Source organism: Chlorocebus sabaeus, chromosome 3 (assembly GCF_047675955.1).
Source record: "Chlorocebus sabaeus isolate Y175 chromosome 3, mChlSab1.0.hap1, whole genome shotgun sequence".
NCBI lineage: Eukaryota > Metazoa > Chordata > Mammalia > Primates > Cercopithecidae > Chlorocebus > Chlorocebus sabaeus.
In genome coordinates, this window is record NC_132906.1 from 4,376,594 (window position 1) to 4,401,379 (window position 24,786).

Below are 24,786 nucleotides of genomic sequence, written 5' to 3' on the forward strand. Positions count from 1 at the left end.
GAATATTTTGCCTCTTTTAAAAGAAAAGGGTTATTCTAAGGCTGTTTATAAATTGGGAATTTTTATCGAGTTAAAGTATACATAAAATTTACCATTTTAGCTTTTTTTTTTCCTGAGATGGAGTCTTGCTCTGTCGCCCAGGCTGGAGTATAGTGACGCAATCTCGGCTCCCTGCAACCTCCATCTCCCAGGTTCAAGCGATTCTCCTGCCTCAGCCTCCCTAGTAGCTAGAATTACAGGTGCCTGCCACCATCCCAGCTGATGTTTTTATATTTTTAATAGAGATGAGGTTTCGCCATGTTGGCCAGGCTGGTCTCGAACTCTTGACCTCAGGTTATCCCCCCGCCTCAGCCTCCCTAAGTGCTGGGATTACAGGCGTGAGCCACCACACCTGGCCCATTTTCGCTATTTTTAAGTATAATAACTGGCATAATACATTCACAAGGTTATACAACTGTCACCACTTTCCATTTCCAGAACAATTTTGTTATTCCAAACAGAAACCCTGTACGTATTAAATAATAAGATCATAGTCCATTCTCACCTAATCCCTAGTAACCCATGGTCTCCTGTCTCTGAACTTGCCTGTTCTCGGTACCTCATGTAAGTAAATTCATACAGTATTTGTCCTTTTGTGTCGGCGTATTTCAATAGCATGATTTTTAAAGATTCATCCATGTTGTAGCGTGTGTCCGAATTTACTTAAGGCTGAATAATATTCCATTATATATATGAGGGGTCTTCAAAAAGTTCATGGAAAATGCAGACTATGAAAAAACTGCATGGATTTCAAAATTTTTTCACCAAAATTATGCTAACTTGTTCTAACATGTCTGAACAGGATCTTGTTTGAGACACTAAAAAGGATAAGTGCAACATGAATTCTGCTCAAATGGAAACAACAAGAAACATCAAATTTATGGTGAAGCTTGGGTGGAGGAATGGTGATACCATTTTTGCTTTATAAAAACTTTATGGAAACAGTGCCCCAAAGAAAGCAGTTTACAAATGGATAACTTGTTTTATGAAGGGATAAGATGATGTTGAAGATGAAGCCCGTAGCAGTAGTCCTTCCACATCAATTTGTGAGGAAAAAAAAATTAATCTTGTTCATGCCCTAATTGAAGAGGACTGACAACAGCAGAAATAATAGCCAACACCAAAGGCATTTCAGTTGGTTCAGCTTATACGATGCTGACTGAAAGAGTTGAGGAAACTCTCCACTCAGTGGGTGCCAAACCTGTTGGACCCAGATCAGCTTCAGATAGGAGCAGAGCTTTCCATGGAAATGGTAGACAAGCAAGATAAGGACCCTGAAGCATTTCTTCAAAGAACTGCAATTGCAGATGAAACATGGCTTTACCAGTGTGATCCTGAAGGCAGAGCACAGTGAAAACAAGGAGGCGGAAGTGGTCCAGTCAAAAATGGACCGGTCAAGAGCAAGGGTCATGGCAACCATTTGTTTTTCCTTCTTTGGATGCCAAAGGCATTTTGCTTGCCGGCTTTCTGGAAAGCCAAAGAATGACATCATCATCATCATCTTATGAGTGTTTGAGAAAGTTGGCCAAAGCTTTAGCAGGAAAACGCCTGGGAAAGCTTCACCAGAGTCCTTCACCACCACAGTGCTCCTGCTCATTCCTCTCATCAAACAAGGGCGATTTTGCAAGAGTTTTACCTAAATCATTAGGCATCCACTTTACAGTCCTGATTTGGCCCTTTCTAGATTGTTTTTTTGTTTCCTAATCTTAAAAAGTATTTAAAGGGTACCCATTTTTCTCCAGTTAATAATGTAAGATTACATTGACATGGTTATATTCCCAGGACCCTCAGTTCTTAAGGGATGGACTAAAGGGCTGTTATCATAGCTTACAAATGTGTCATGGTCTTGATGGAACTTATGTTGAGAAATAAAGTTTACATTTTTTATTTTCATCTTAATTTCATCTTTCCATGAACTTTTTGAAGCCCCCTCATACCGTGTATACTACATCTTATTTATCCCTTCCCTGGAAGGTGGAACTTGGGTTGCTCCCCACTTTTGGCTCTTGTGGATAATGCTTCTATGAACGTGGGAATACATTTATCTCTTTGAGTACCTTCTTTCAGTTATTTTGGGTATATACCCAGAAATGGAACTGCTGGATCATATGGTCTATCCTTAATTTTTGAGGAACCTCCATGCTGTTTCCCACAGTGGCTGCACCATTTTACATTCTCACTAAGAGCGCAAAGGTTCCAGTTCCTGCACATCCTCACCGGCACTTGTGGTTTTGTTGTTTTATAGTAGTCATCTAGTAGGTGTGACGTGGAATCTCACTTTGGATTTGATTTGCATTTCCCTCATGATTACTGATGTTGAACATCCCGTCATGTGCTCGTTGGTCATTTGTAGATCTTTAATGTCCATGTTTATGTATGTTTTCTCCCATTCTGTAGGTTGCCTTTTTGCTCTGTTGTATCCTTTGATACACAGCAGTTTATTTTTTTAGGAAGTCCATTTTATCTGATTTTTCTCATTTCCTGTGCTTTTGGGGTCGTATCCAAAAAAATCACTGCAAAATCCAATGTTACAAAGCTTTTCCCCTATGTTTTCTTCTAAGAATTGTATAGTTTCAGCTGGAAGAGAATTTTAATTTAAGAATTTCTTTTGTGACAGACTGTGCCAAATTCCTCCTCATCTTATGCGGTATCCAGCTCGAGCCATAAAGGTTCTCTTGGCAGGGTTTAAACCTCCCTTAAGGGATCTAGGGGAGACAAGAATTCCATATTGTCCCAAATGGAGTATGGAGGCACTGTGGGCTATGATAGACTGTCTTCAAGGAAAACAACTTTATGCTGTGTCCATGGTAAGTGTCTCAACTAGCCACAATTATTGCAAAGCTATTTCTGTGTCCACACTTTGTAAAGTGTTTGTTTCTATGCAATGTCTACATGCAAGAGTATACTAAAGCATACAAAGCTACATAGGATATAGTTTATATGTATAGCTTTATATATACATATAAAGCTTAATTTTAAGGCTTGTTAAAATGTCTTAGTTTATGTTTAACAAACTGCTTACCCCTATGGTGATATAAAATATCATTTATGTAATTAATAAAATGCTCAAGATGACTATCCCATAATTATAATAGGGAAACAAATATGCAAACAATTAGTGTGAGGTTGAATGAAATAAGTACTATAACAGAGCTATAGCTAACTTTGTGGGTGGGGGAAGTGTGAGAGGAAATGATTATTTGCATCTGGAGAGGTCAGGAGAGGGTGTTTGAGCTGCCGCTTAGAAGCCACTCAAGTATTTAACTGAATAAGTAAAACAGGAATGTGGCATTTCAGCTGCATCCTAAAAGAAGAGTGGGAAAGAATGGTAGTTCTGGTCATTATAGAAAGGCTTGAATTACACTAATTGTACTAATCTCATAATTGTACTACTTTTGAATTATTTGATATAGTAGAACCTGCATCAAAAGGTCAACTAAAAAACTCCAGACTGTGTTTCATGTAAATGTTTTCTTGTTTTGAGGCTCAGCATGTCACAGTAGCCCCCAGACAGAATCTGGCCTGTACCTTGTTTTATTTAGCATAGTGTTTTAAAATTGGAAATCTTACCCAAAAAGTCTGTATTTCTGGCCCTGATGAGATATTCTAAAAACTAGGAATCCTGGGTCTTCCCATCCCCCTGAAATGGCAGAGTCAGCTGAAAGTGTAGCAGCAGCCCCTTAGATGGGAACGTGTGACGTGACGTTCAGTTCACCTAGTCCTCACTGCTGGTGTGCAGCTCAACCTGCTTCCCTCCTCTGTGATTCCTGCCTGTGCCATGATTTGGGGATTCCTGACACACTGGCTGTGACAAAAATGAGCTCATCATCAGTCAGCATGGTTCCTGGAAAGTGCGTTTTGAAAATCCCTGTAGATGTGCTGTTGCATGTGCAGAGTGGTATGACTAGCTCATCCAGGCTTTCTCTCAACCCAGTGAAAATAGGGCAAGTATTTCTGACAGATCTGTATTTTTTCACTTCTCTAATATTCAAAATTTTGTGAGTATATAAGGATAATCAGAACCATAGATATATGAGAGGATTTATTAAGGGAACTGGCTCACACAATCAAAGGTGAAGTCGTATGATAGGCTGTCTGCAAGCTGGAGAACCAGAGAAGCTGGTAGCCTGGGTCAGTCTGGAGGCCTCAGAACTAGGGAAGCTGACAATGCAGCCGCTAGTCCGAGGCCAAAGAGCCCCTGGGAGGTCACTGGTGCAAGTCCTACAGTCCAAAAGCCAAAGAATCTGGAGGCTGATGTCCGAGGGGAGGAGGAGAAAAGGTGTCCCCTACTCAGGAAGGAGAGCAGAGAACCCCCTTTCTGCCTGTTTGTCTCCCAGCCAACTGGATGTCCCTTGCCCACATGGAGAGTGGGTCTTCCTCTGTCCATTGATTTAGCACCAGGCTCCTCTGAAAACACCCTCACAGACACACCTAGAAATGCTTCACCAGCCATTGAGGTATCCCTCAATCCAGCGAAGTTAACAACTAGTATTAACCATCACTGTCAGTTTATGCATAAAGGTATAATGCTTTGTGTGGAATGCAAATGACCTGTAACAAGGGATGGTGGCGGCAAAGCCCCCTGGCTTCATTTAGGAAAACCTTGTGAGAAGGAATTTAAATAGAGCAGAAGAATGGAAAGAAGGGGGTTTTGCAAGAAACCACCACAGATGCCTTTTGGAAGCATAGAGTACAAATTATCAATAGGCCCCTGAGAGAACGCCTTTTTCCACCTGTGTGAATGACCAGATGTGAGAGGGAAAAGGCAGCAAAGACATTACTGTTTTCTTGACAACTGTATCTTTTAATTTTAGGCTCCGGCACCAGAACAGATAGTGACATTATATGACGATGAGCAGCATCCAGTTCATATGCCATTAGTAGAAATGGGGCTTGCAGATAAAGATGAATAACGCCTAAGTGTAAGTTCTTGTTCTATTCATAGCATAAGGCATGGGACTAGTGGAGATTAATGCTAGATGGATCAGAAAAGCATCCATGGATTTTCCTTGATTTCTCAAAGGAATAACAGCAGCGCTCCACAAGAATCTCTTCCAGATTTCTTCATAGGCCTTCTCACCTAGTCAGGACTAGTATCAAAGAGGCCCCCTATCTGTAAGGACGCTTGGATGGGCTGTCATGACTCTCACAGTACCAGGGTACATGGGGACAGCAGGAGAGAGTGGGCACTGGAAGTAAAGCACATAAATACCCGCTAAGCACACAGAACTACTGAGCAGCCACCATCCTCATACCAAGTTACTAAAGTACATGGGTAGCCAGCTAACTTTTTATCTTGTCCATAAGGAAGATTCAGCTAGACTTGCACATTTACATTAAGCAAAGGTTTAAAATAACACATTTTGTTTTTCAGGTATACAGTGCAGAGCATCTATAGAAGCTTAGAAGAAAGTTTTCTGTTATGTTTAGACTATGTCTTACATTTAGACTATTTCAGGCTTAATTTTCTTAACTTGTTCAGCAATAGTGCTTTACCTCTCCTCATTTTTACATATCGAGCTGTTAGGAATTGTGTGGAAAAAAAAAGTTAATAAATGTTTGCTTCCAAACATTTGCTTGTTTTATTTTACCATAATTTAAAAATGAAATAGCTAAGACACATGAAAAAAATTTATTCATTTTATACCTGATGATTCAGCTTAAGTAGTAAGACATTAGTACGAAAAAGCTGCTCCCAAGCACATTCTCCCTGCCTTCTGTAGAAGTGTATTAGTTAGTATGTTCTTACACTGATAGAAAGAACTGCCTGCGACTGGGTAATTTAGAAAGGAAAGAGGTTTAATTGACTCTCAGATACACATGGCTGGGGAGGCCTCAGGAAACTTACAAACATGGCAGAAGGTGAAGGGGAAGCAAATCACCTTCTTCACAAGGTGGCAGGAGGGAGAAATGCAAAGCAAAGGGGGGAACGCCCCTTATAAAACCATCAGATCTTGTCAGAACTCATTATGAGAACAGCTGCAGATTTTGGGTGGGACCACAGCCAACCATATTAAGAGGTAAATACCACTGTTATGATTTGGTGTTTATCATTCATATAAAGGTCTTTATAATTTACTACATATGAATGCATCCATAAATGATACAGTATTGCTCTGTGTGTTTTTTAATGTATCTGCTGTCACACAATCATCTTTTCTATTTTGTTTGCTATTTATCCATGTTGGTATGTGTAACTCGATTCACTTTTACTGCTATATCCATCCGTGCACATAATTTATCCTGATACTCCATTACCAGTTTTTTTCTCATAAATATTCCTTTAGGAGCCTTGTATACATGAGCAGTTTTCTAGTACATATACATAGTGATGGAATTTGCTGGGTCATGGGGTTAAATTTTTACTTTTACAATTACTTTCCAACTACTTTTTTGCTTTCTGAACAGTATATTCTACCAATTTATCCCACCGCTGGTTGTCTGAGCTCCTTGTCAGCACTTGGTGTCACCAGACTTTTGCCACAGTGGTATTAGTAAGAAAAGGTATCTCACTGCGCATCTCGTTGAATATGCATTCACTGGTTTATTAGCTGGTGACCATTCTGTCACTTGTTTATTGCTTGTTCACATTTTGTCTATTTTCCTATTGAATTATTTGCAATTCTCTTACTGATTGGTAGAAACGATGTATTCTAATCATCCCTGATCAGTTGTATGTCTTCGAGTCTGGGGCTTGCGTTTCCCGTTTTGTAATATCATTTGACAGAAATGTTCGCTCAGTTAGCAACATTTTTTCCTTTTTTTTCCCCCCCTTTGAGACAAGAGTCTCACTCTCACCTAGACTGGAGTGCAGTGGCATGGTCTCAGCTCACTGCAACCTCCGCCACCTGGGTTCAAGCGATTGTCCTACCTCCCAAGTAGCTGGGATTACAGGCATGCACCACCACACCCAGTTAATTTTTGTATTTTTAGTAGAGACAGGGTTTCACCATGTTGGCCAGGCTGGTCTCGAACTCCTGACCTCAAGTGATCTGCCAACTTTCGTCTCCCAAAGTGCTGGGATTATAGGCATGAGCCACCATGCCTGGCCTATCAATGTTTTCCTTTAAGGTTTGTGCTTTTTGTCTCATTTAAAAATCCTTACCTCTTCTGAGATATATATGTACTTTCTTTGAAAAGTTTTATTTTTCATATTGTTGTCACCTGGAATTGATAGATTTCATTAACAAAACCTGATTCATGGTGTATGTGACAGGTAAGGTCTATCTAGACCAATCTGGAATTATTATATAAATTTACAAGTAGGTGACTTGCCCATCCTTCAGGGACATCTTGCCTCCATGAGGCTACAGTAATCTCACTGTGATAACATGAAGGTGGTGGTGGTCCATGGGTTAACACCGGCTACTCATCGTTCATGCCCCCTCTCCTCTCAGGTGTCCCATTTTGAGACATTACAGTGTCTGCCTTGTTATAACTGTTTTCTCCTTACTATGATTACTACTTGTTGTGTGTGACCTATTTATTTTCATCCACTGTTGTAACTCCCCATTCTATTATAATTAATGAACCTCTGTAGTAGATCAACTGCTTTAATTTTGGTACTAACTGAACATAGTAATATTTTGGCTACAGAGACGTGTTTACTCCTTGAGTACACTTTCTGTGCAAGTCCAGTGCTCGATGGCTGATGTGCCTGTGGGACATCTATGTAATGTACTTCCTGTACTTCTTGGTTTTTATAGCCATTTCTAACCAATAAACACACCCACTTATTGTAAAAACCTGTACAGAGTTTCTAAAGAGTAAAAATGCTTTCCTTACTCTGTTGAAAGGCAGGGTAGGTGAATTATAAATGAGCTATCATTGCATTTCAAAGAATATAAAAATGAAGATGCCACAGGATAAACATTTATTTTAGAATCCAATCTTTTCCCCACACATACACAATAAATTAAACAGAATCCACAATAAATGTACATTTTTTAACAAGAAAAATCAGTTACTGTTACTTCATGATCACACAGGGATCGTCACAGCTCCGTGTCCATTAGCACATTACCCTCCTTGTCCTTAACTCTTATCCGACCAGATCTGTACTTCGTTTCTTGATGACCGTTTGCATATACGGTTTTAACAGTGCCATCTGGGTATTCCCGTCTCTTGAACTGGGCAGTATGTAGTTCTCTTTGGCCATTATTAAACTCTATGAGTTTGTTGCCATCACTGTAAAATTTAAAATAGAATTTCTTTAAAAAAATAGAAAATAGGCAACAGGAAAACTATTGAAAAGTAGCCTTTTGATTCTGGCAGCTACTTCTGGAGACATCCCTTGGTTCTTTCCCCTATACAATTGTAATTTTCTTCAGTGGTTCTGCTTCATGGTGATAGTTCCAATTATCAGATCAGCATTTACATGTACCTATTAAAAGCTTGTTTTAATCATTTATATTTTCACCACAAAATGCTTAGGGATTTTTTTAAACTTGTGTTCTTCCTCTTGGTTGTTATATTAAAATGGGCCCTTCTTTCACACATTTTAAAACCATCTGAGTGCTTGCTCTGTATCAGGTGGGGAAGAGAGCCATTCCTGGGAAGGGGCATGATCAAACTTAAAATCTGTTTTGAAAGAATGGAATGAAAAAGCAGAATGTGAAAAATAATTCACATCAAGTTGACTGCTTGACATGCCTATGGGACATTCATTCAAACTGAACCCCCTAATACGATGTCGTGTGTCATCAGAAATGCAAGGCTGGGGCACCTTCTGAGCACAGTGAAGAGCTGTCACACTGAGTGGTTTTTCTGTGAACATAATGGTGTCATACCGTCGTACTCTGACAATTGTACCGTCTGGAAAAATGCTTTCTTCTTGTCCATCAGGAAATAAGTTTTTAACAGTCTGGTCAGGAAACGTGATTTCTTTTCTTCCATCTGGGAAATGTTTTTCTGTTTAAAAAGTTACAATAAATATTTTTTGAAGGAGGGAAAGAATTTAATGAGAGGGTGAAACAAGTTTGTACCTATTTGTCCACTTGAGAAATGTAAGACTTCCAGTCCCTCCGGGTACGTCGTGTGAGTGGTCTGGGCAGCTGCGTAGTAGTAGATCTGTAAAGACACACAGTCAGTCTGCCTTTTCTCCCGAGATGGTTAAGCTATGGAGGAGAACGCCTCTGGACACATACCACTCTCTGGTCTGGCATGACCTGCTTCACGTCACCATTAAAGAAAGTGACGGTGATGGTCTTCCCATCTGCACTCACTTCCTTCCGAGTTCCATTGGGAAACAGTATAACACGACACCCATTCTTATAAACCTTTTCCACCTAAAACAACACAAGATTGTCACCTAAGGAAGATTTTCTCCTGACCAAGATATGCCTAATTCTCCTCCCAACTGCCTACTTTGAATTTTTTTGTAATAAAATGTAAAACATTCCCTCAAAAGATCCTTTATTTCGTCAGAAGTAGCAAACTCGTGATTTTCTAATTTTCTCATTCCTTTTCCATGTATTAGCTGGAATTCATCTAAAAAAGAAAACCTTCCCTTATCAATGATTTGTTACCCTAAAGTAGACGTACAGGAAAGTCTAACTACTACTTTTGACTGTTGCCGTTTGTCCTTCTGTCACTCCTCAAGGATAGCAATGAACTCTATCCCTATAATTTCAATAGAAATGGACCAGTTTAGGGTATTTGAAAAATAAATTTTCCATAAACCTGAGGGAACAATTCCCTCATCACCTCTAACCTGTATATATCCCTTTCCTCCTCATTCCCTTTAGCTGGAACCCCCAGGCAGTTTTCCCACTAAGAAACTTTCCTAAGCATAAGAATAAAACTCTGTTGGCTGGAGACGGGGAGAGAGGCCCCTGACTCAGGATCAGCATAAGAAAGGCTGCAAGAAAGGAAGACCTAGAATGAAGCTTTTAAGAAGTGCCAAGGATTACAAAGGCTTTGGAGTAAGAACAAAAATCCTAGAGATTGTATGCCTTCTTCTGCTGAATCTCTGAATGAGAAATGGCATCTAAAGGCAAGTTATCCAAAGAGCCCTTATTTTAGATTCTATGTGTTTCAACTGTTTTAACCAATGTTTTTTAGAATTCATTATTTCAAAAAAAATTTTAACCTTTCCATCAGGATGACTAATTTCTCCCTGTATGTTGTGGTCTTCCTCTTCCTCTTTATATTCAGGATCTGGGAAGGTCAGTGGTTCAAGTGGCTCCCTGGGAGAGGCAGCCTGTAAGCACAAGACATTTTAGCAGCTAAAACCTCCTCTTACTTCCGAAGCCAGATGCTGATACTAGTGTTTACAAAATGTAACATTTATAATGTTAAGTAAAAACTCTCTTTTACATGTGGCTTAGAAACTTAAGTCTATTCACAAATTGATTTCAAGCCTGAGTAATGTATGTTTGAATATATAAAAACAGAGATTTACTTGTCCCTCATCCGAATTGCCTAAATCACGAGGAGGTGCAGACTTGGATCTTCGAGGTGGATTGCCTATTAGAATAAAATTGTCAGAGTTAGATTTAACAGTTAATTGAAAATTTTACTAGTATGATCAAACATTTCCTTAGTTCATATCCTGTGAACTACTGTCCTTTATCCGTTAGTTAAGGATGTCTTAATGTTTTTCTTTACTAATGTGTAGTTCTCTGACACAGGCACTCAAGTCCTAGATGTCCAAGAAGACAATATCTGTTCTCAGAGTTTACAATCCTGGGGAAGAGACAGGTGATCAAACGGCCCGACAGACAGACCCAAATGTATTTCAGAGACAATCACAAGGTGTAAGGTGCAGATAAAAGGCATCTAACACCTGTGGAATTTGGCTTCACCAGATAACGGGGTATTTAGTTAAAACATCAATGCCCCTGTGGCTGTGGTGTACACTTTTTATAATGTGACCAGCACACCCATCACATACTGTACCATCAACACATACACTACAAAATAAACACACCTCCACCAACAACAAAGTGAGGTGAATCTCAAAATACACTGAAGTGCCAGTATTTTCATCCTGTGCCAATTCATATTGTAAACACTCAACTGGGAAGGGTCTCGAGCAAGTGCCAGAATCTGAGCTACATGTGAAAAGTGTAACGGAGCTGGAGGTTACAGGAGAACGGCCTGAAGGAGGACAGCGGAGGCAGGCGGTCAGCCAACAAGCTGCCAGGCGTGTGAGGCGGCTGTGCTGTGCCTGTGAGACAGGAATGGTTCCATTACACCACGGGAAATGACTGATTTATAGGTCCCAAACTGCCACACATCAGCAATTTCATGATTCAGTGTAACTAACAGATCCAGAAAATAACATCCGAAGGATCAGTCTAGGGACTGCTGGGAGTCGATGGTGAAGGATAACAGAAAAGGTACTCGGAGTACACAGGCGTTTGGGCTTGAGCCAAGGGGCAGATGGCAGGCAAGGCTCTGGGGGAGAGCAGGAGTGCTCTGTTTGGGATGACACAAGAATGTCAAGCTTCACCCCCAGAGGTTATGTGTGCAAAGTTAAGTATGACTAAAGCTGTGTGACATCATTTCTCATAACCACCTCTACAGAAAAGACTAGAATAATATTCCCATTTTATAGGCAAGAAAACCAAGGCTAAGTGGTTAAATAACCTGCCAAGGTTGTCAACTAATAAAAGGCAGAACCAGGCTGCAAAGCCACTATATATCAAGTTTAATTCTTCTCAGGCTGATTATGAACTAACTTTAACTTGAACCCCCAAAGTATCTACCAGCTGGGCAGGATAAGGAGAGGTGATCGGGGCCATGGACAGGCTCCAGGTGCAAGCACACTGTCCAGAGGACTGTGTGAACCCACCCTGGAAAGTGGGGACAGAGGAAGCTAGAGGGTATACAGTGCTGGAATAGCTGGAATAGCTGGGTAGGTACTAGGGGAGGGATGTTTATGACCCTGAGAGGGAAAGAACTAAGAAGCACGGCCCAAAGGGAAAAGCTGAAAGTGAACTACTTTAAGAATTTAGGTTCATCAAAAGACACTATAAAGAGCAAAAAGACAAGCCATGAACCAGGAGAAGATACTGATTTGCAATGTATGTAGGTTATAAATACACCACTTACACCAGGGGGCCCCAAGCCCCGCCATATACTGGTCTGTGGCCTGTAGGAACTGGGCCGCACAGCAGGAGACGAGCAGCGGGTGGGCGAGCCAGCAAAGCTTCACCTGTATTTACAGCAGCGCCCCAAAACTCGCATCACCACCGGAGCGCCGCCTCCTGTCAGATCAGCAGCGGCATTAGATTCTCGCAGGAGCAAGAGCCCTATTGTGAACTGCATGTGCCCGGGATCCAGGTTGCGCACTCCTTGTGAGAATCTAATGCCTGATGATCTGTCACTGTCTCCCATCACCCCCAGATGGGACCATCTAATTGCGGAAAACAGGCTCAGGGCTCCCCCTGATTCTACGTTATAGTGAGTCATATAATTATTTCATTATATGTTACAATGTAATAATATTAGAATTAAAGTGCACAATAAATTTAATGTGCTAAATCATCCCAAAACCATCCCCCTTCCCCCAGTCCCTGCAAAAATTATCTTCCACGAAATTGGTCCCTGATGCCAAAAAGGCTGGGGACTGCTAATGTATACTACCAAAGTGAGCACATGCCATTGGAAAATGGCACCAACAGACTTGCTCAGTGCAGAGTTGCTACAAATCTTCCGTTTGTAAAAAAACCACAGTATCTGAGGGCGCAATGAAGCAGAGCATGAGAAAATGAGTATGCCATAAAGAAAAGCCATGGACTCCATGGAGGGCAGTTCTGGGCTGCCACTGATCTCTGTCTTTAAGCAGGTGGTGGTAATCCAAGTATATGCTTTGTAATTGTCAAGTTGCATATATCTTTTCTAAATTTATTTCACGAAAATAATTTTTTAAAATTCCAGATTAAAAACTCAGATGTGAATGCAAAAACGCACAGAAGAAAACGGTGTACTTACGGCCTGAGGATTGAGAAGAATTAAAGTCATGAAAACCAAAACCTGTTTTAAAAGACTGGTAAAGTCAACATTACAAGGAAAAACATTAAAAAACACAAACTGAAAAACTGAACCCAGATTGGGAGAAATTAGCAGTCCTTGTAACTGACAAAGGATTAGTATGCAGAATAATTAACTTTATAAGGAGAAAACACACACACACATCCAAAATTTTAAATGGACAAAGGAACAGGCAGTTCACAAAAGGGGAACCTCGAATGCTGACTAAATGTAAGAAATGCTCACAGGGCCTTACCAGCTCACGGAATGAACCATCATTTTACATCAACTGGCCAAAATTTTAAAGTCTGGCCAGATCAAGTGTTTGCAAGTATGAAGAGCAAACTCTGCTGACAGTAAAAAACTGGTACGACCATGGTACCAGAGCAAAGGGAAAACCTCCAGCTGACACGGCCCAGCCGGCATCTTCCTCTTCACGTGGATCCTAGAGAAGCCACAGGATCAAGACAGGCTCTGCAGCCCTCCTCATTAGCATGAAACCTACCTGCCCCTCAGCAGGAATGCTAACGCCATCTCTATAGCTACTAAAATCAATCCACTGGAGGTTCTGTGTGTGAAGATGGGTGAGTCATACGGTATTGAGAGAAAAATTGCAGGACGACACATAGAATATGTAACAATACCACAGGGTGAGTGTCCCTCACCCAAAATGCTTGCGAACAGTGTTGCAGATCTCCATTTTTTTTTCCAAGTTTTGAAATATTTGCAAATACTTACTGGTAGAGCATCCCTAATCCACATTCAGAATGCTCCAATGAATGTTTCCTTTGAGCATCACTCTTGCCTTCAGGAAGTTTCGGATTTGGGATGCTCAACCAGTCTATCAATTTATGAACACAACATGGTAAAAGAATCTAAAAAAAAGCATGGGCCATTATCAGGGCAGAAATTAACTGGGGGAATAAGATGGTGCACAGGAGCTTCAATTACATTTACAGTGTTTTATTAAGTTGGGTATAAACTGTTTATTCTTTACATTCTGAAATGTTTTGTAAAAAGATCATGCAGCCTCTTACCTTGCATTGGAAGATGATTTTTCTTGTATTTTTCTACCTGGGTTCCTGAAGAAATCTGATTGTTTTGAAATCGAACAGATGTGTTCTATAGCATAAGAGAATTTTTTATTTAAAATGAGTGTTAGTCTATTAATACACTAAGTGAAACTAATAAAACTCAGCTAGTGATGAGAACGCCGTGGGTTTTGTTTATTCATATTATTTTCATTTATACAATAGACGAAAACAAGCTGTTATTTAGGAATCACTACACGCGTGCACACACACACACACGCGCGCTCCTTTTGACAAACATTCAAGTGAGGACACAGCAGGCAAGGTAACCTGAACCATCTCCTCTGACCATTACAGAGCAGGGTGCTCCCCACACATACTCCCCCCAGGACAGTCCAGCTGAGCCCAGCTCTCCCCGAGACCACCACTGAGCACTCCCTGTGAGGAGGAGGTGGGGTGAGTCCTCTCTGCATCCCACCTCCATTTCTGGCCAAGTCAAGCCCCAATACTACTTGCCCCAGCCCCCACCAGGTCCCTCCCTGCCAGGAGATGATGCTTCCAGTGCTGTCCTTCTTGGTGTCCTACCTCAGCTCCACACCCCAGTGGTCAACCCTAGAACTTGTCATTATCAATACTATCAACATCTGCAATTATCAATAACCACAAAATTATTAATTTCAAGGCATTCTACTTATAAAAATCCAGAAGGTGGGGCATTCTAGAAAATAATCAGCCTGGTCTCTTCAAAAGTTAATGCAATTTAATAAAATGCTAAAGCATTTAGGGGTGAGATGCCATGATTCCTACAACTACCTTCAAATGGTTCAGTGAAACAGGCAGAACTATGGCAAAATGTTCCTAGTGGTTGAATCCAAGTGGGTACCCAGGTGTTAACTGTACATTCTTTCCCCTATTCTCTATTTTGGGAAGCTTTCACACTAAAAGGTGGGGGGCGGCGAGGAGCAGAACGCTACTTTCTCACTACTCTCCCGTCTTTGCAGCTCATTCTGTTAATTCCCTGCCTCTGACCACGCTCACAGCCGACAGACATGGCCCTGCGGGTCCTCGACCCCCAGTGCTTGCCATGTCCTGAAAGCCTCCGGGCCCACACTGTCCTCTTGCAGCTGAAGTATGCTCTGCAGCAGTCGCTCGTCACACGCACTGTTAGCTTCCCTCCCTCTGCTCACTGGGTGGCATTCACTTGGATGACCACAAGCTAAGAACAACATACGTGCAGTTCTCGTTTTAAAACTTCAGTCTCTGACCCAGGTGGGCGCAGGTGCAGCCACGAATCACTCTATTACCCCAGCCTCTGCTTTTGTTCATACAGATGACCTCTGGCTTTCTGTATCTCCTCCCCTCCTGCCACCTCCGCCCTCACAGAAGCCCGCGCTGTGCCTGCACCTCCCGCCTCTGGGCAGGAAGGCCATTGCCTGGTCACAGCCTGCCCTCCACCCCCTGCCTGGACCCAGCTCCTCTCACTTCGCCAAGTACGGTGCTGCTGCAATTCTTCCACTTCTCCTGCATCGCTATCTTCCTCTCCACTGAATCAGTCCAACCAATACACAAACACCTGTTAATTTTACCATCTTAAAAACAAAACATTTTCCCTATGGCCACTACCCTCATGTCCTTAATTTACTGCCAAACTACAAAGCTGTTATCTGCTCCCAGCCAATCAGGCTTTCCTCTTCAACACTCCAGGGAAACAGACCTTCTCAAGGCCCACAGTTCCTCCTACCTGCTAAACCCCATGGCCGGCCGGTTCCAGTCCTCTGAGGTGCTGCCACACCCAACACAGGTGGCCACTCTCCTCCTTGCAGCCTTTCCTTCACTTGTTCTCAGGACACCACACGGCCTCCTGGCCTCCTGCTCTCTGGCTGCTCACCCACTCCTCCCTGCCTACTCACAGCCCTGCCGCCTCTCCCTGCCCCGTGCCGTATCACACATCGGATGACCCCGGGTGTCTGTCCCCAATCGGAGCCCGTGCTGCCGTGTGCAGCTGCCTAGTCAGATCTCCCGTGTGTCTCGTAGGCATTTCAATGTCCCCTGTCCAAGCCTGAGTTCCTGGTGGCCATGTGCTCCCTTGTTGCAGTTGCTCCTAGTCAGTGGGACCTTCATGAGACCAAAACACAAAACTAAGTTGAGGCCATTCCTGACTCCTTCCTTGATGTCACCACCAACCACACACACAGCTCAACGACAAACACAGTCTGCTTCTCTCCACCCGCCACTGCCACCCAGTCCCCCAAGCCCTACCGCGTTCCTGGTGTTGCCCACGCTCCCTTCCACCCGTTCCTGGTCTACAGCAGTCAGAGGTAAAGTAAGAGGCCTGGGCACCGTTTTTTCAGAGCCCTCCAGACTCCCACTCACTCAAAAAAACGCCCAGGTGCATGCTGCCATCTGTTAGGACTCCCATCCACCGCCCACTGTCCCATCCCACCCCAAGGGCTGGCCCACCGCTCCTCGCCCATTCTCCGATTGCCCCGTCCCAGGCCCACTCAGGAGCGGCTACAGCCTGGGGCTCCTCTGCAGGCTCAGGCGGCCACCCAGCCACTCCTCACATGCGCGTCCCAGGCCGTCCCACCCAGATGGCGACGCCACTCCACCACCCTGCTTCTCCTAAGGTCTCATCACCATCTCACACACCACACGTTTTATTATTTGACTTATTACAGTCTTTCTTCCACCACTGGAATGTAAGCTTCATAAGGGTAAGGAATTTTGTCTGTTTACTGCTGTACCCCAAGCACCTAACGCAGTGCCTGGCACACCCTGGTGGTTCACAAAGATGAATGAAAGACCAATTACTTGATTAAAAAGGGTCCTATGTGTGCAACTCTCGGCCAGAATCTCCCCTGGTCTGTTTTAACAGAGATGATCTGCCTACTGTAGCAAACCTCCTCCACAGGAATTACAGAAATGAGTCTGCCAAGTACCCGTGTATAGCAACGCTTGGACAGTCTTTTTAGTTGTGGTAAAATAGGTATCACATAAAATTCACCGTCTTCGGCACGTTTAGGTGCACACTTCAGTGGCATTAAGGATCTCTGCGGTATACTGCAACCATCGCCCTCCATCCAGCTCCAGGACACTTTTCATCTTACAAGATGGAAACTGTCCACGTTCACAGTCCCTCCCCACTGGCCCCCAGGCCCTGGCAGCCCCCATTCTACTTTCTGACTCTCTGAATTTGAATGCTCAGATACTGAAGCTCCCCCAGCCTGACACAACCCACCGGCCTCCCCGCCTACCGTGAGCTTGTCCTTCTTCTCCACCTCAAGGCTGCGCTCTACAGCTTCTGCTCTTTTCCAGGCATCTAGTCGGAATCTTTCCATCACTTTTATTTCTTCCCTGAGGTCTGTGTTCTCTCTGACTAACATTTCAATCTGGCTTCTGAGACGGCCGTGTGTACTTGACCATTTGGTTTCCTTTCTTTTCAAATCTTCCCGTAAATCTGCTATTTGCTGTTTTAAAGTCTCTCAAAAAAAAAAAAAAAAAAAAAAAGCATTACTACATTACCAGAATTAAGACAACAGAATAGACACCCAGCAATGAAACAGAATAGCCAGCCAGAAAGGGAAGGCTTAGTCAACATTCTAAGACCACTGCGGTTTTCAGCAGCGGGAGGAGGGGATCAGAGTCTCACCATAGACCATCAGCAAACCTAATTCCAGAAGCCAGGAGAAAGGAAGGCAGACAGCATGTGGGAGCTAACAGCAGAAAACGGCCATGACCTAGGAAAGACCTCACCTGAGCTATTAACTGAAAGGGATCCATGGGGGAAATCCGGAAAAGAAGAAATGCAACAGGAACTCATGAATAAGTGAAGGAAGAGTAGAGCTAAAGAAAAAAAGATTCCAAAGTCAAAACTACCCACCCTGAAAACTATCTGAAATTCATGAGAAGAAATAAATTTCCAAAAAATGAGTTGTTTTAGATAGACTAAAATAAGGGAAGAATCTGCTGGAAATGTCTAGAAGCAATTCGAGATCACGTGCAGCTGCAAGTGAAAGCGACTGACTGCGAGCCAAGGAAGGAGTAGGGCACCGAAGCCCATGAGTGGCGAGACAGCTGGCGTGGCCCGGCCCATGCCCTGCACTCAGTAACCCCTGCGGCGGCCACACGGCGGCCTGGTGAGGATGGGGAGGACATCCGGGCCCCACCATGGAGGGCATGGACTTTGGATTGGGTGACATCAAGGTTCACGTCCGAGTTTTCTGACTTGAAAGCGTAAAACAAGGTCCACAACCTCCATGAACATCAGGTTTCCCATTTGTGAGACGGATTATGACCAATAAATGAAAACTTTCTGGTAAGCATTTTTATCATGCAGGAAGATGGATTTCATACTAAAATGGTAAAATATAAGTCTAAATGGATGCAGAATTCAAAAGCAATTAATATTTACAAAATATCTGTTATCAGGCACTGTCACAGGCCCTTGCAATACTAAGAACAAAGCTCCACCTCATGAGGCTCACTCTGCCAGACAGTGGGAGGGCGATGGGAGGGTGGCTGGGGCAGGTGAGGGGGTGACGGGAGAGAGTGGGAGGGTGGCCGGGGCAGGTGAGGGGGTGACGGGAAAGAGTGGGAGGGTGGCTGGGGCAGGTGAGGGGGTGACGGGAGAGAGTGGGAGGGTGGCTGGGGCAGGTGAGGGGGTGACGGGAAAGAGTGGGAGGGTGGCTGGGGCAGGTGAGGGGGTGACGGGAGAGAGTGGGAGGGTGGCCGGGGCAGGTGAGGGGGGTGACGGGAAAGAGTGGGAGGGTGGCCGGGGCAGGTGAGGGGGGTGACGGGAAAGAGTGGGGAGGGTGGCTGGGGCAGGTGAGGGGGTGACGGGAAAGAGTGGAAGGGTGGCCGGGGCAGGTGAGGGGGTGACAGGAAAGAGTGGGAGGGTGGCTGGGGCAGGTGAGGGGGTGACGGGAGAGTGTGGAAGGGTGGCCGGGGCAGGTGAGGGGGTGACGGGAGAGTGTGGGAGGGTGGCCGGGGCAGGTGAGGGGGTGACGGGAGAGTGTGGGAGGGTGGCCGGGGCAGGTGAGGGGGTGACGGGAAAGAGTGGGAGGGTGGCTGGGGCAGGTGAGGGGGTGACGGGAGAGTGTGGGAGGGTGGCCGGGGCAGGTGAGGGGGTGACGGGAGAGAGTGGGAGGGTGGCCGGGGCAGGTGAGGGGGTGACGGGAGAGTGTGGGAGGGTGGCCGGGGCAGGTGAGGGGGTGACGGGAGAGAGTGGGAGGGTGGCTGGGGCAGGTGAGGGGGTGACGGGAGAGTGTGGGAGGGTGGCCGGGGCAGGTGAGGGGGTGACGGGAGAGAGTGGGAGGGTGGCCGGGGCAGGTGAGGGGGTGACGGGAAAGAGTGGGAGGGTGGCCGGGGCAGGTGAGGGGGTGACGGGAGAGTGTGGGAGGGTGGCCGGGGCAGGTGAGGGGGTGACGGGAGAGTGTGGGAGGGTGGCCGGGGCAGGTGAGGGGGTGACGGGAAAGAGTGGGAGGGTGGCCGGGGCAGGTGAGGGGGTGACGGGAGAGTGTGGGAGGGTGGCCGGGGCAGGTGAGGGGGTGACGGGAGAGTGTGGGAGGGTGGCCGGGGCAGGTGAGGGGGTGACGGGAAAGAGTGGGAGGGTGGCTGGGGCAGGTGAGGGGGTGACGGGAGGTGGGAGGGTGGCCGGGGCAGGTGAGGGGGTGACGGGAGAGTGTGGGAGGGTGGCCGGGGCAGGTGAGGGGGGTGACGGGAAAGTGTGGGAAGGTGGCTGGGGCAGGTGAGGGGGTGACAGGAGAGTAGCCAGGGAAGGTGAGGTGACAGGGCTGTGTGGGGAGGCAGCATGACATAAGCTGGGTGTCACTGAACATAGCTGGGGTAGGCAGCGCGTGTGGGAAGCAACAGGAGGGTGCCTGGCACTATGCCAGCACTGCAAGGGACCAGCGCAGGTGACAAGTAAATGGCAGGAGGACTGGCCAGGGACAGGAAGGGGAAAAGAGGCCCAGTCACACAGGGACGGAGGCTCTTAGAGGAAGGCAGGCAGAGGCACACGGAGGTGTCTGAGCGAAGGGGATCTGTTGTCACCTGGAGCGACGCCACAGGGGCTGGGTGAGAGCAGAGGCCAAGTCATTAACCCAGAGGTGGCAACTGGAATCTGAGTGGACTTCCTGTCAGAACAGCATGGAGCGGAAGAGCGAGAGAAGCCCCGAGAATGATTCGAGGCCTCTGGCCCAAGCACAGGGGAGGATGGCAGCAGGATGGACACCGGCAGACCGCTGCCGACGAGGCCTGGGGTTCGTGGTCGGATGGGTACAAGGACTCGCCAGGGGCCGCGTCAGTGCCATAGAATGACCAGAGGCCACGCCGCAGGGCGTGTGGCAAAACAGCTGGTGACGTCTGGAAATCCAGGCACAGTGAATACGGGCAAGGCTTTTAAGTTTTGCTGCAAAGGAAAACACAGAGAGGGCTGCGGGGTTGGGTGAGTTTGTTTGAAGAAACGCCAGCAGGCAGTAAGGACAGGAAGGGCTGGGGGCAAAACGCGCGGTGGAGACAGAAGGTAGAGGCGGAGAGTGAGCTCCGCGGGCTGGACACGGGGATGGACTGGGTGGAGGATGAGACGCCCTCGGGGTGCAGAGGGAGGGGGAGGCCGCAGCCAGCCAGCGGAGACCCTGGGGAGCGGGGAGAGGAAGAGAAGGGAGTCCCTAGGCTGGGGGACTGGTGAGGGTCCAGACCCAGACAGATGGGAGAGGAGCCGGGAGGAGAAAGGGGCAGCAGGAAACGACCTGCGGGGTGAAGCCAGCAGGCCTGGCTGGCGGGGGGATCCGCGGCTGGGGAGCAGACTTCCAGCACAGCGCGAAAGCTCAGAGGCGTGGCCGGGAAATCTCAGGTCCCCCAGCCTCACCACACCCTGCAGCGGCTCCACGTCCTGCTGGCCAGGCCCGGTGAGCACAGCTGAGAGCCTGCGCCGTGAAAACGGGAGGAAAGGGCAGGAGCCAAGGCAGGGAAGACCGAGGGGACTCCGGACCTGCAGAAGGCCGTCAGCCTCCACAGGCTCTACACCCAGAGCGGCCCCAGAGCAGCCCGGCTCCTTGCAGCGCAGTGGATGCCAGACCAGAGCAGGTTTAAAAAAGAAAGCCAAAGCCGGGCGCGGTGGCTCAAGCCTGTAATCCCAGCACTTTGGGAGGCCGAGACGGGCGGATCACGAGGTCAGCAGATGGAGGCCATCCTGGCTAACACGGTGAAACCCTGTCTCTACTAAACACACACACACACACCCCCAGCTGACATGATGAAACCCTGTCTCTACTAAACACACACACACAATTAGCCGGGCACGACACACACACACCCCCTGGCTGACATGAAACCTTGTCTCTACTAAACACACAAACACACACACAATTAGCCGGGTGCTGCACACACACACACACACACACACACACACACACACACACACACACAGGCACCTGTAGTCCCAGCTACTCAGGAGGCTGAGGCAGGAGAAACTCGTGAACCCGGGAGGCAGAGCTTACAGTGAGCCTAGATAGCACCACTGCACTCCATCCTGGGTGACACAGCAAGACTGTTTCAAAGAAAAAGAAAAAGAAAAAGAAAAAGGAAAGAAAGAAAGCCAAAACCAAATAGTCTCAAATAACCCGTTGTTCCAGAAAGCAATGCTCTCAAAACACCAAGGGCAGTGCTAAGTGGCAAGGGAGCCATGGATTTAAACGGGCTCCCGCACTGGTCAAGTTGGGACCACTTAAATATCAAAATGGAAATTTTATAATTAATTAAAATAACCTGTGTGAAAAGCTATGACTCAGTAACGATGAATGTAAATTCCAGGAGGGCAGAAATGGCTAACTCATCGTCAATTCCTCAATGACTACAAATGTCTAGTACAAAAGGGGTTCTCAATAAATGTACTGAAAGAATACCTAAAATAAAATAATATTTTTTAACATAACTGTAATGTAAAGGAAGGTTAAATATGCCCTCCCCTTAATTTTTGGATGATTTAATAGAGTATCAACAAACATAGGTTTGTTTTTCTATGAAGTATATATCTGTTTTTAAAGTATATTTTTGCACAGAAGTAGAGAGAAAGGTAAATATGGGGAGCTATGAATAAGCCAAACCGTGTAAGGAAGAAAAGGAACTGCACCAAAACCGGCAAGAAATAATGAATACCCAGGGCCACACATGATGACCAAGTATGAACAGGTTCCACAACTTCAATCAACACCAGAAATCACATAAACCAACAAAGGCGAGCTCAAGAATGAGCTCCTGAAGAGGGAAGGCAACTCACCAGCCCAGCCCCTTACCACCCAACAAGCCCACTGATGGGCACAGCCCAGGGCTGCCAGCAGCGAGGATGTGCCCAGTCCTGCACGGTGCAGTGTGGCAGCCACCAGCCCACCACAGGTGGCTACTAAGTCCCGGAAATGTAGCTAATGGGAATGAGAAGCTGACTTTTCAATTTACCGCTAATTAATTTAAATGGAAATAGCCACACAGGGATAAGAGCCTGGACTGCGGAGCCTGAGAATCAGAGGACACGTCGTGTGAGGGAAAGGCACCAAGTTGCAAGAAAAGAAAACCCACGGCCGGGCGCGGTGGCTCAAGCCTGTAATCCCAGCACTTTGGGAGGCCGAGACGGGCGGATCATGAGGTCAGGAGATCAAGACCATCCTGGCTAACACGGTGAAACCCCGTCTCTACTAAAAATACAAAAAACTAGCCAAGTGAGGTGGCGGGCGCCTGTAGTCCCAGCTACTCGGGAGGCTGAGGCAGGAGAATGGCGGGAACCCGGGAGGCGGAGCTTGCAGTGAGCCGAGACCGCGCCACCGCACTCCAGCCTGGGTGACAGAGTGAGACTCCGTCTCAAAAAAAAAAAAAAGAGAAAACCCACGTTATTCACCTAACAAAGTACAACAAAAAGAAGTGTTTGCTCTGGTTTGAATCACCTTGGAAGAAGCAGTCAGGATCAGAGCTATGAGAAAGAGGAGAAGGAAAACAATCTATCTCATAACCTTGGATCAGTGATCTAAGGAGGTTATTTATTTTTTCCCTTCGAATCTGGTAAGATTTTCAGAACACAGCAAGGTATTTAAAATATCTCTAATTCTAGGAGATCCAGAAAGAAAAATGAAATGACAAACCCATCATGTATTTTAGAATAGGCTATGGTTTTTAATTCAGTTAAGTTTTCTGAGAGCAGAATTTGTTGTAACTACTGTTTCAAGTATATGGCTTGTTCACCAAAAACAGCCATACTAAATCTGTAACTATAATTCAGATTGTTTAAAAGAAATTCAATTAAGTTTAATATCAATTTTTAACCTCTTACCTATCAAGTAGAGAACAACAAACCCTCTAAGAATTGCTAGTAGAACTAAAAATTAATTAGCCAGCCATGGTGGTGGGCACCTATAATCCCAGCTACTTGAGGGGCTGAGGCAGGAGACTCGCTTGAACCTGGGAGATGGAAGTTGCAGTGAGCTGAGATTTACCCCTGCACTCCAGTCTGGGCTATGAAGTGTTTCAAAAAATAAAAATAAAAAATAAAACTGAACTAAAATTTGGCATGATGTTTATGGAGGGATAATCTGGCAATTTGTATCAATGTACATACCTTTAACCTCAACATCTCACTTGTAGGAATCCATCCTAGAGATAGACTCCAGGACATAAGCTACATGAGGACAGGGATTGATTGCTTTTGTTCACTGCTGCATTCCCAGTACATGCCTGCTACACGGCAGGTCCTCAGTAGCCATGTGCTGAATGAATAAGTGGGAGAACGATTGTGAGAGGTCATATATGCACAAAGTCATTCAGTACAGCCCTTCTTGGATTCTTGTAAACAGAAAAAGAACAGAAATACATAGTGCTTAGGTGAGTAAATTATGGCACATACTACAATTCTATACAATAATAAAACAAAGAATAAAGATGTTCTGTTAAGATACATCATGATTTCAGTAGACTACCATTAATGTTTAAAAAAAAAACAGCATGAATATATGTATGTACTTTCTAAGAATTTCTCTGGAAAGATACGAGATTGATAACACTGGCTGCCTCAAGAGAGGTGAATTACAATGCAAACAAATCAACTGTAAAGATACCAAGCAATTGGAAAATCTGAATATGGACTAAGTATTCATTGATACTATAAATTTTGTTATAGGTGTGACAAAGGTATAATTCCCCCCACCCCGCCCAGTGGACGGAGTCTCACTCTGTCACCCAGGCTGGAGTGCAGGAGCATGATCTTGGCTCACTGCAACCTCCTCCTCCCGGGTTCAAGTGGTTCTCCTGCCTCAGCCTCCCATGTACCTGGGACTACAGGCGCACCACCACACCTGGCTAATTTTTTTGTATTTTTCGTAGAGATGGAGATTTGCCATGCTGGCCAGGCTGGTCTCAAACTCCTGACCTCAAGTCATCTGCCTGCCTCGGCTCCCAAAGTGCTGGGATTATAGGAGTGAGCCACCGCCCCCAGTCAATAGTCTTATTTTTTTAAAGGTGTCTTTCTCAGAGAAACATACTAGACTATGTATAGGTGAAATGAGCAGATGTCTGGGATTTCACTTTTTAAATTCCAGATTAAAAAGCAAAAAAAAGAGTATGAGGGGAGAGAGATGAAATTAGAAAGACAAAATGATCACTGGTGAAATATGGGAATTCACTCTGTTCTTGCTACCTTTATGTATTTTTGAAATTTTCCATAATAAAAAATTATTTTCAAAAAACAACTGAATAG

At 45.4% G+C, this 24,786-nt stretch overlaps 2 protein-coding genes across 5 annotated transcripts in view; one reads left to right on the forward strand and one right to left on the reverse strand.

Moving 5' to 3' along the window:
- Positions 1–5,609, forward strand: part of RNF17 (ring finger protein 17) — a 109,079-nt gene extending 103,470 nt beyond the window's left edge. Inside the window, exons 34-36 of the mRNA XM_037986902.2 lie at positions 2,657–2,846; positions 4,854–4,961; positions 5,414–5,609. Coding sequence (XP_037842830.2) covers positions 2,657–2,846; positions 4,854–4,952 — 289 coding nt within the window. The 3' untranslated portion in view covers positions 4,953–4,961; positions 5,414–5,609. The remainder of the gene's footprint in view (positions 1–2,656; positions 2,847–4,853; positions 4,962–5,413) is intronic.
- A 2,286-nt stretch (positions 5,610–7,895) lies between these two features.
- CPAP (centrosome assembly and centriole elongation protein) overlaps positions 7,896–24,786 on the reverse strand; it is a 42,805-nt gene continuing 25,914 nt past the window's right edge. Inside the window, exons 10-17 of one of the 4 annotated variants that reach the window (XM_008021744.3) lie at positions 17,303–17,527; positions 14,055–14,139; positions 10,442–10,506; positions 10,130–10,240; positions 9,186–9,326; positions 9,024–9,108; positions 8,829–8,949; positions 7,896–8,226 (exon numbers count right to left, since the gene is read on the reverse strand). In XM_008021744.3, coding sequence (XP_008019935.1) covers positions 8,034–8,226; positions 8,829–8,949; positions 9,024–9,108; positions 9,186–9,326; positions 10,130–10,240; positions 10,442–10,506; positions 14,055–14,139; positions 17,303–17,527 — 1,026 coding nt within the window. In that variant the 3' untranslated portion in view covers positions 7,896–8,033. Of the gene's footprint in view, positions 8,227–8,764; positions 8,950–9,023; positions 9,109–9,185; positions 9,327–10,129; positions 10,241–10,441; positions 14,140–17,302; positions 17,528–24,786 lie in introns of those variants that run through there. The other 3 variants (XM_008021745.3, XR_012091758.1, XM_008021746.3) reach the window with 3 other exon arrangements.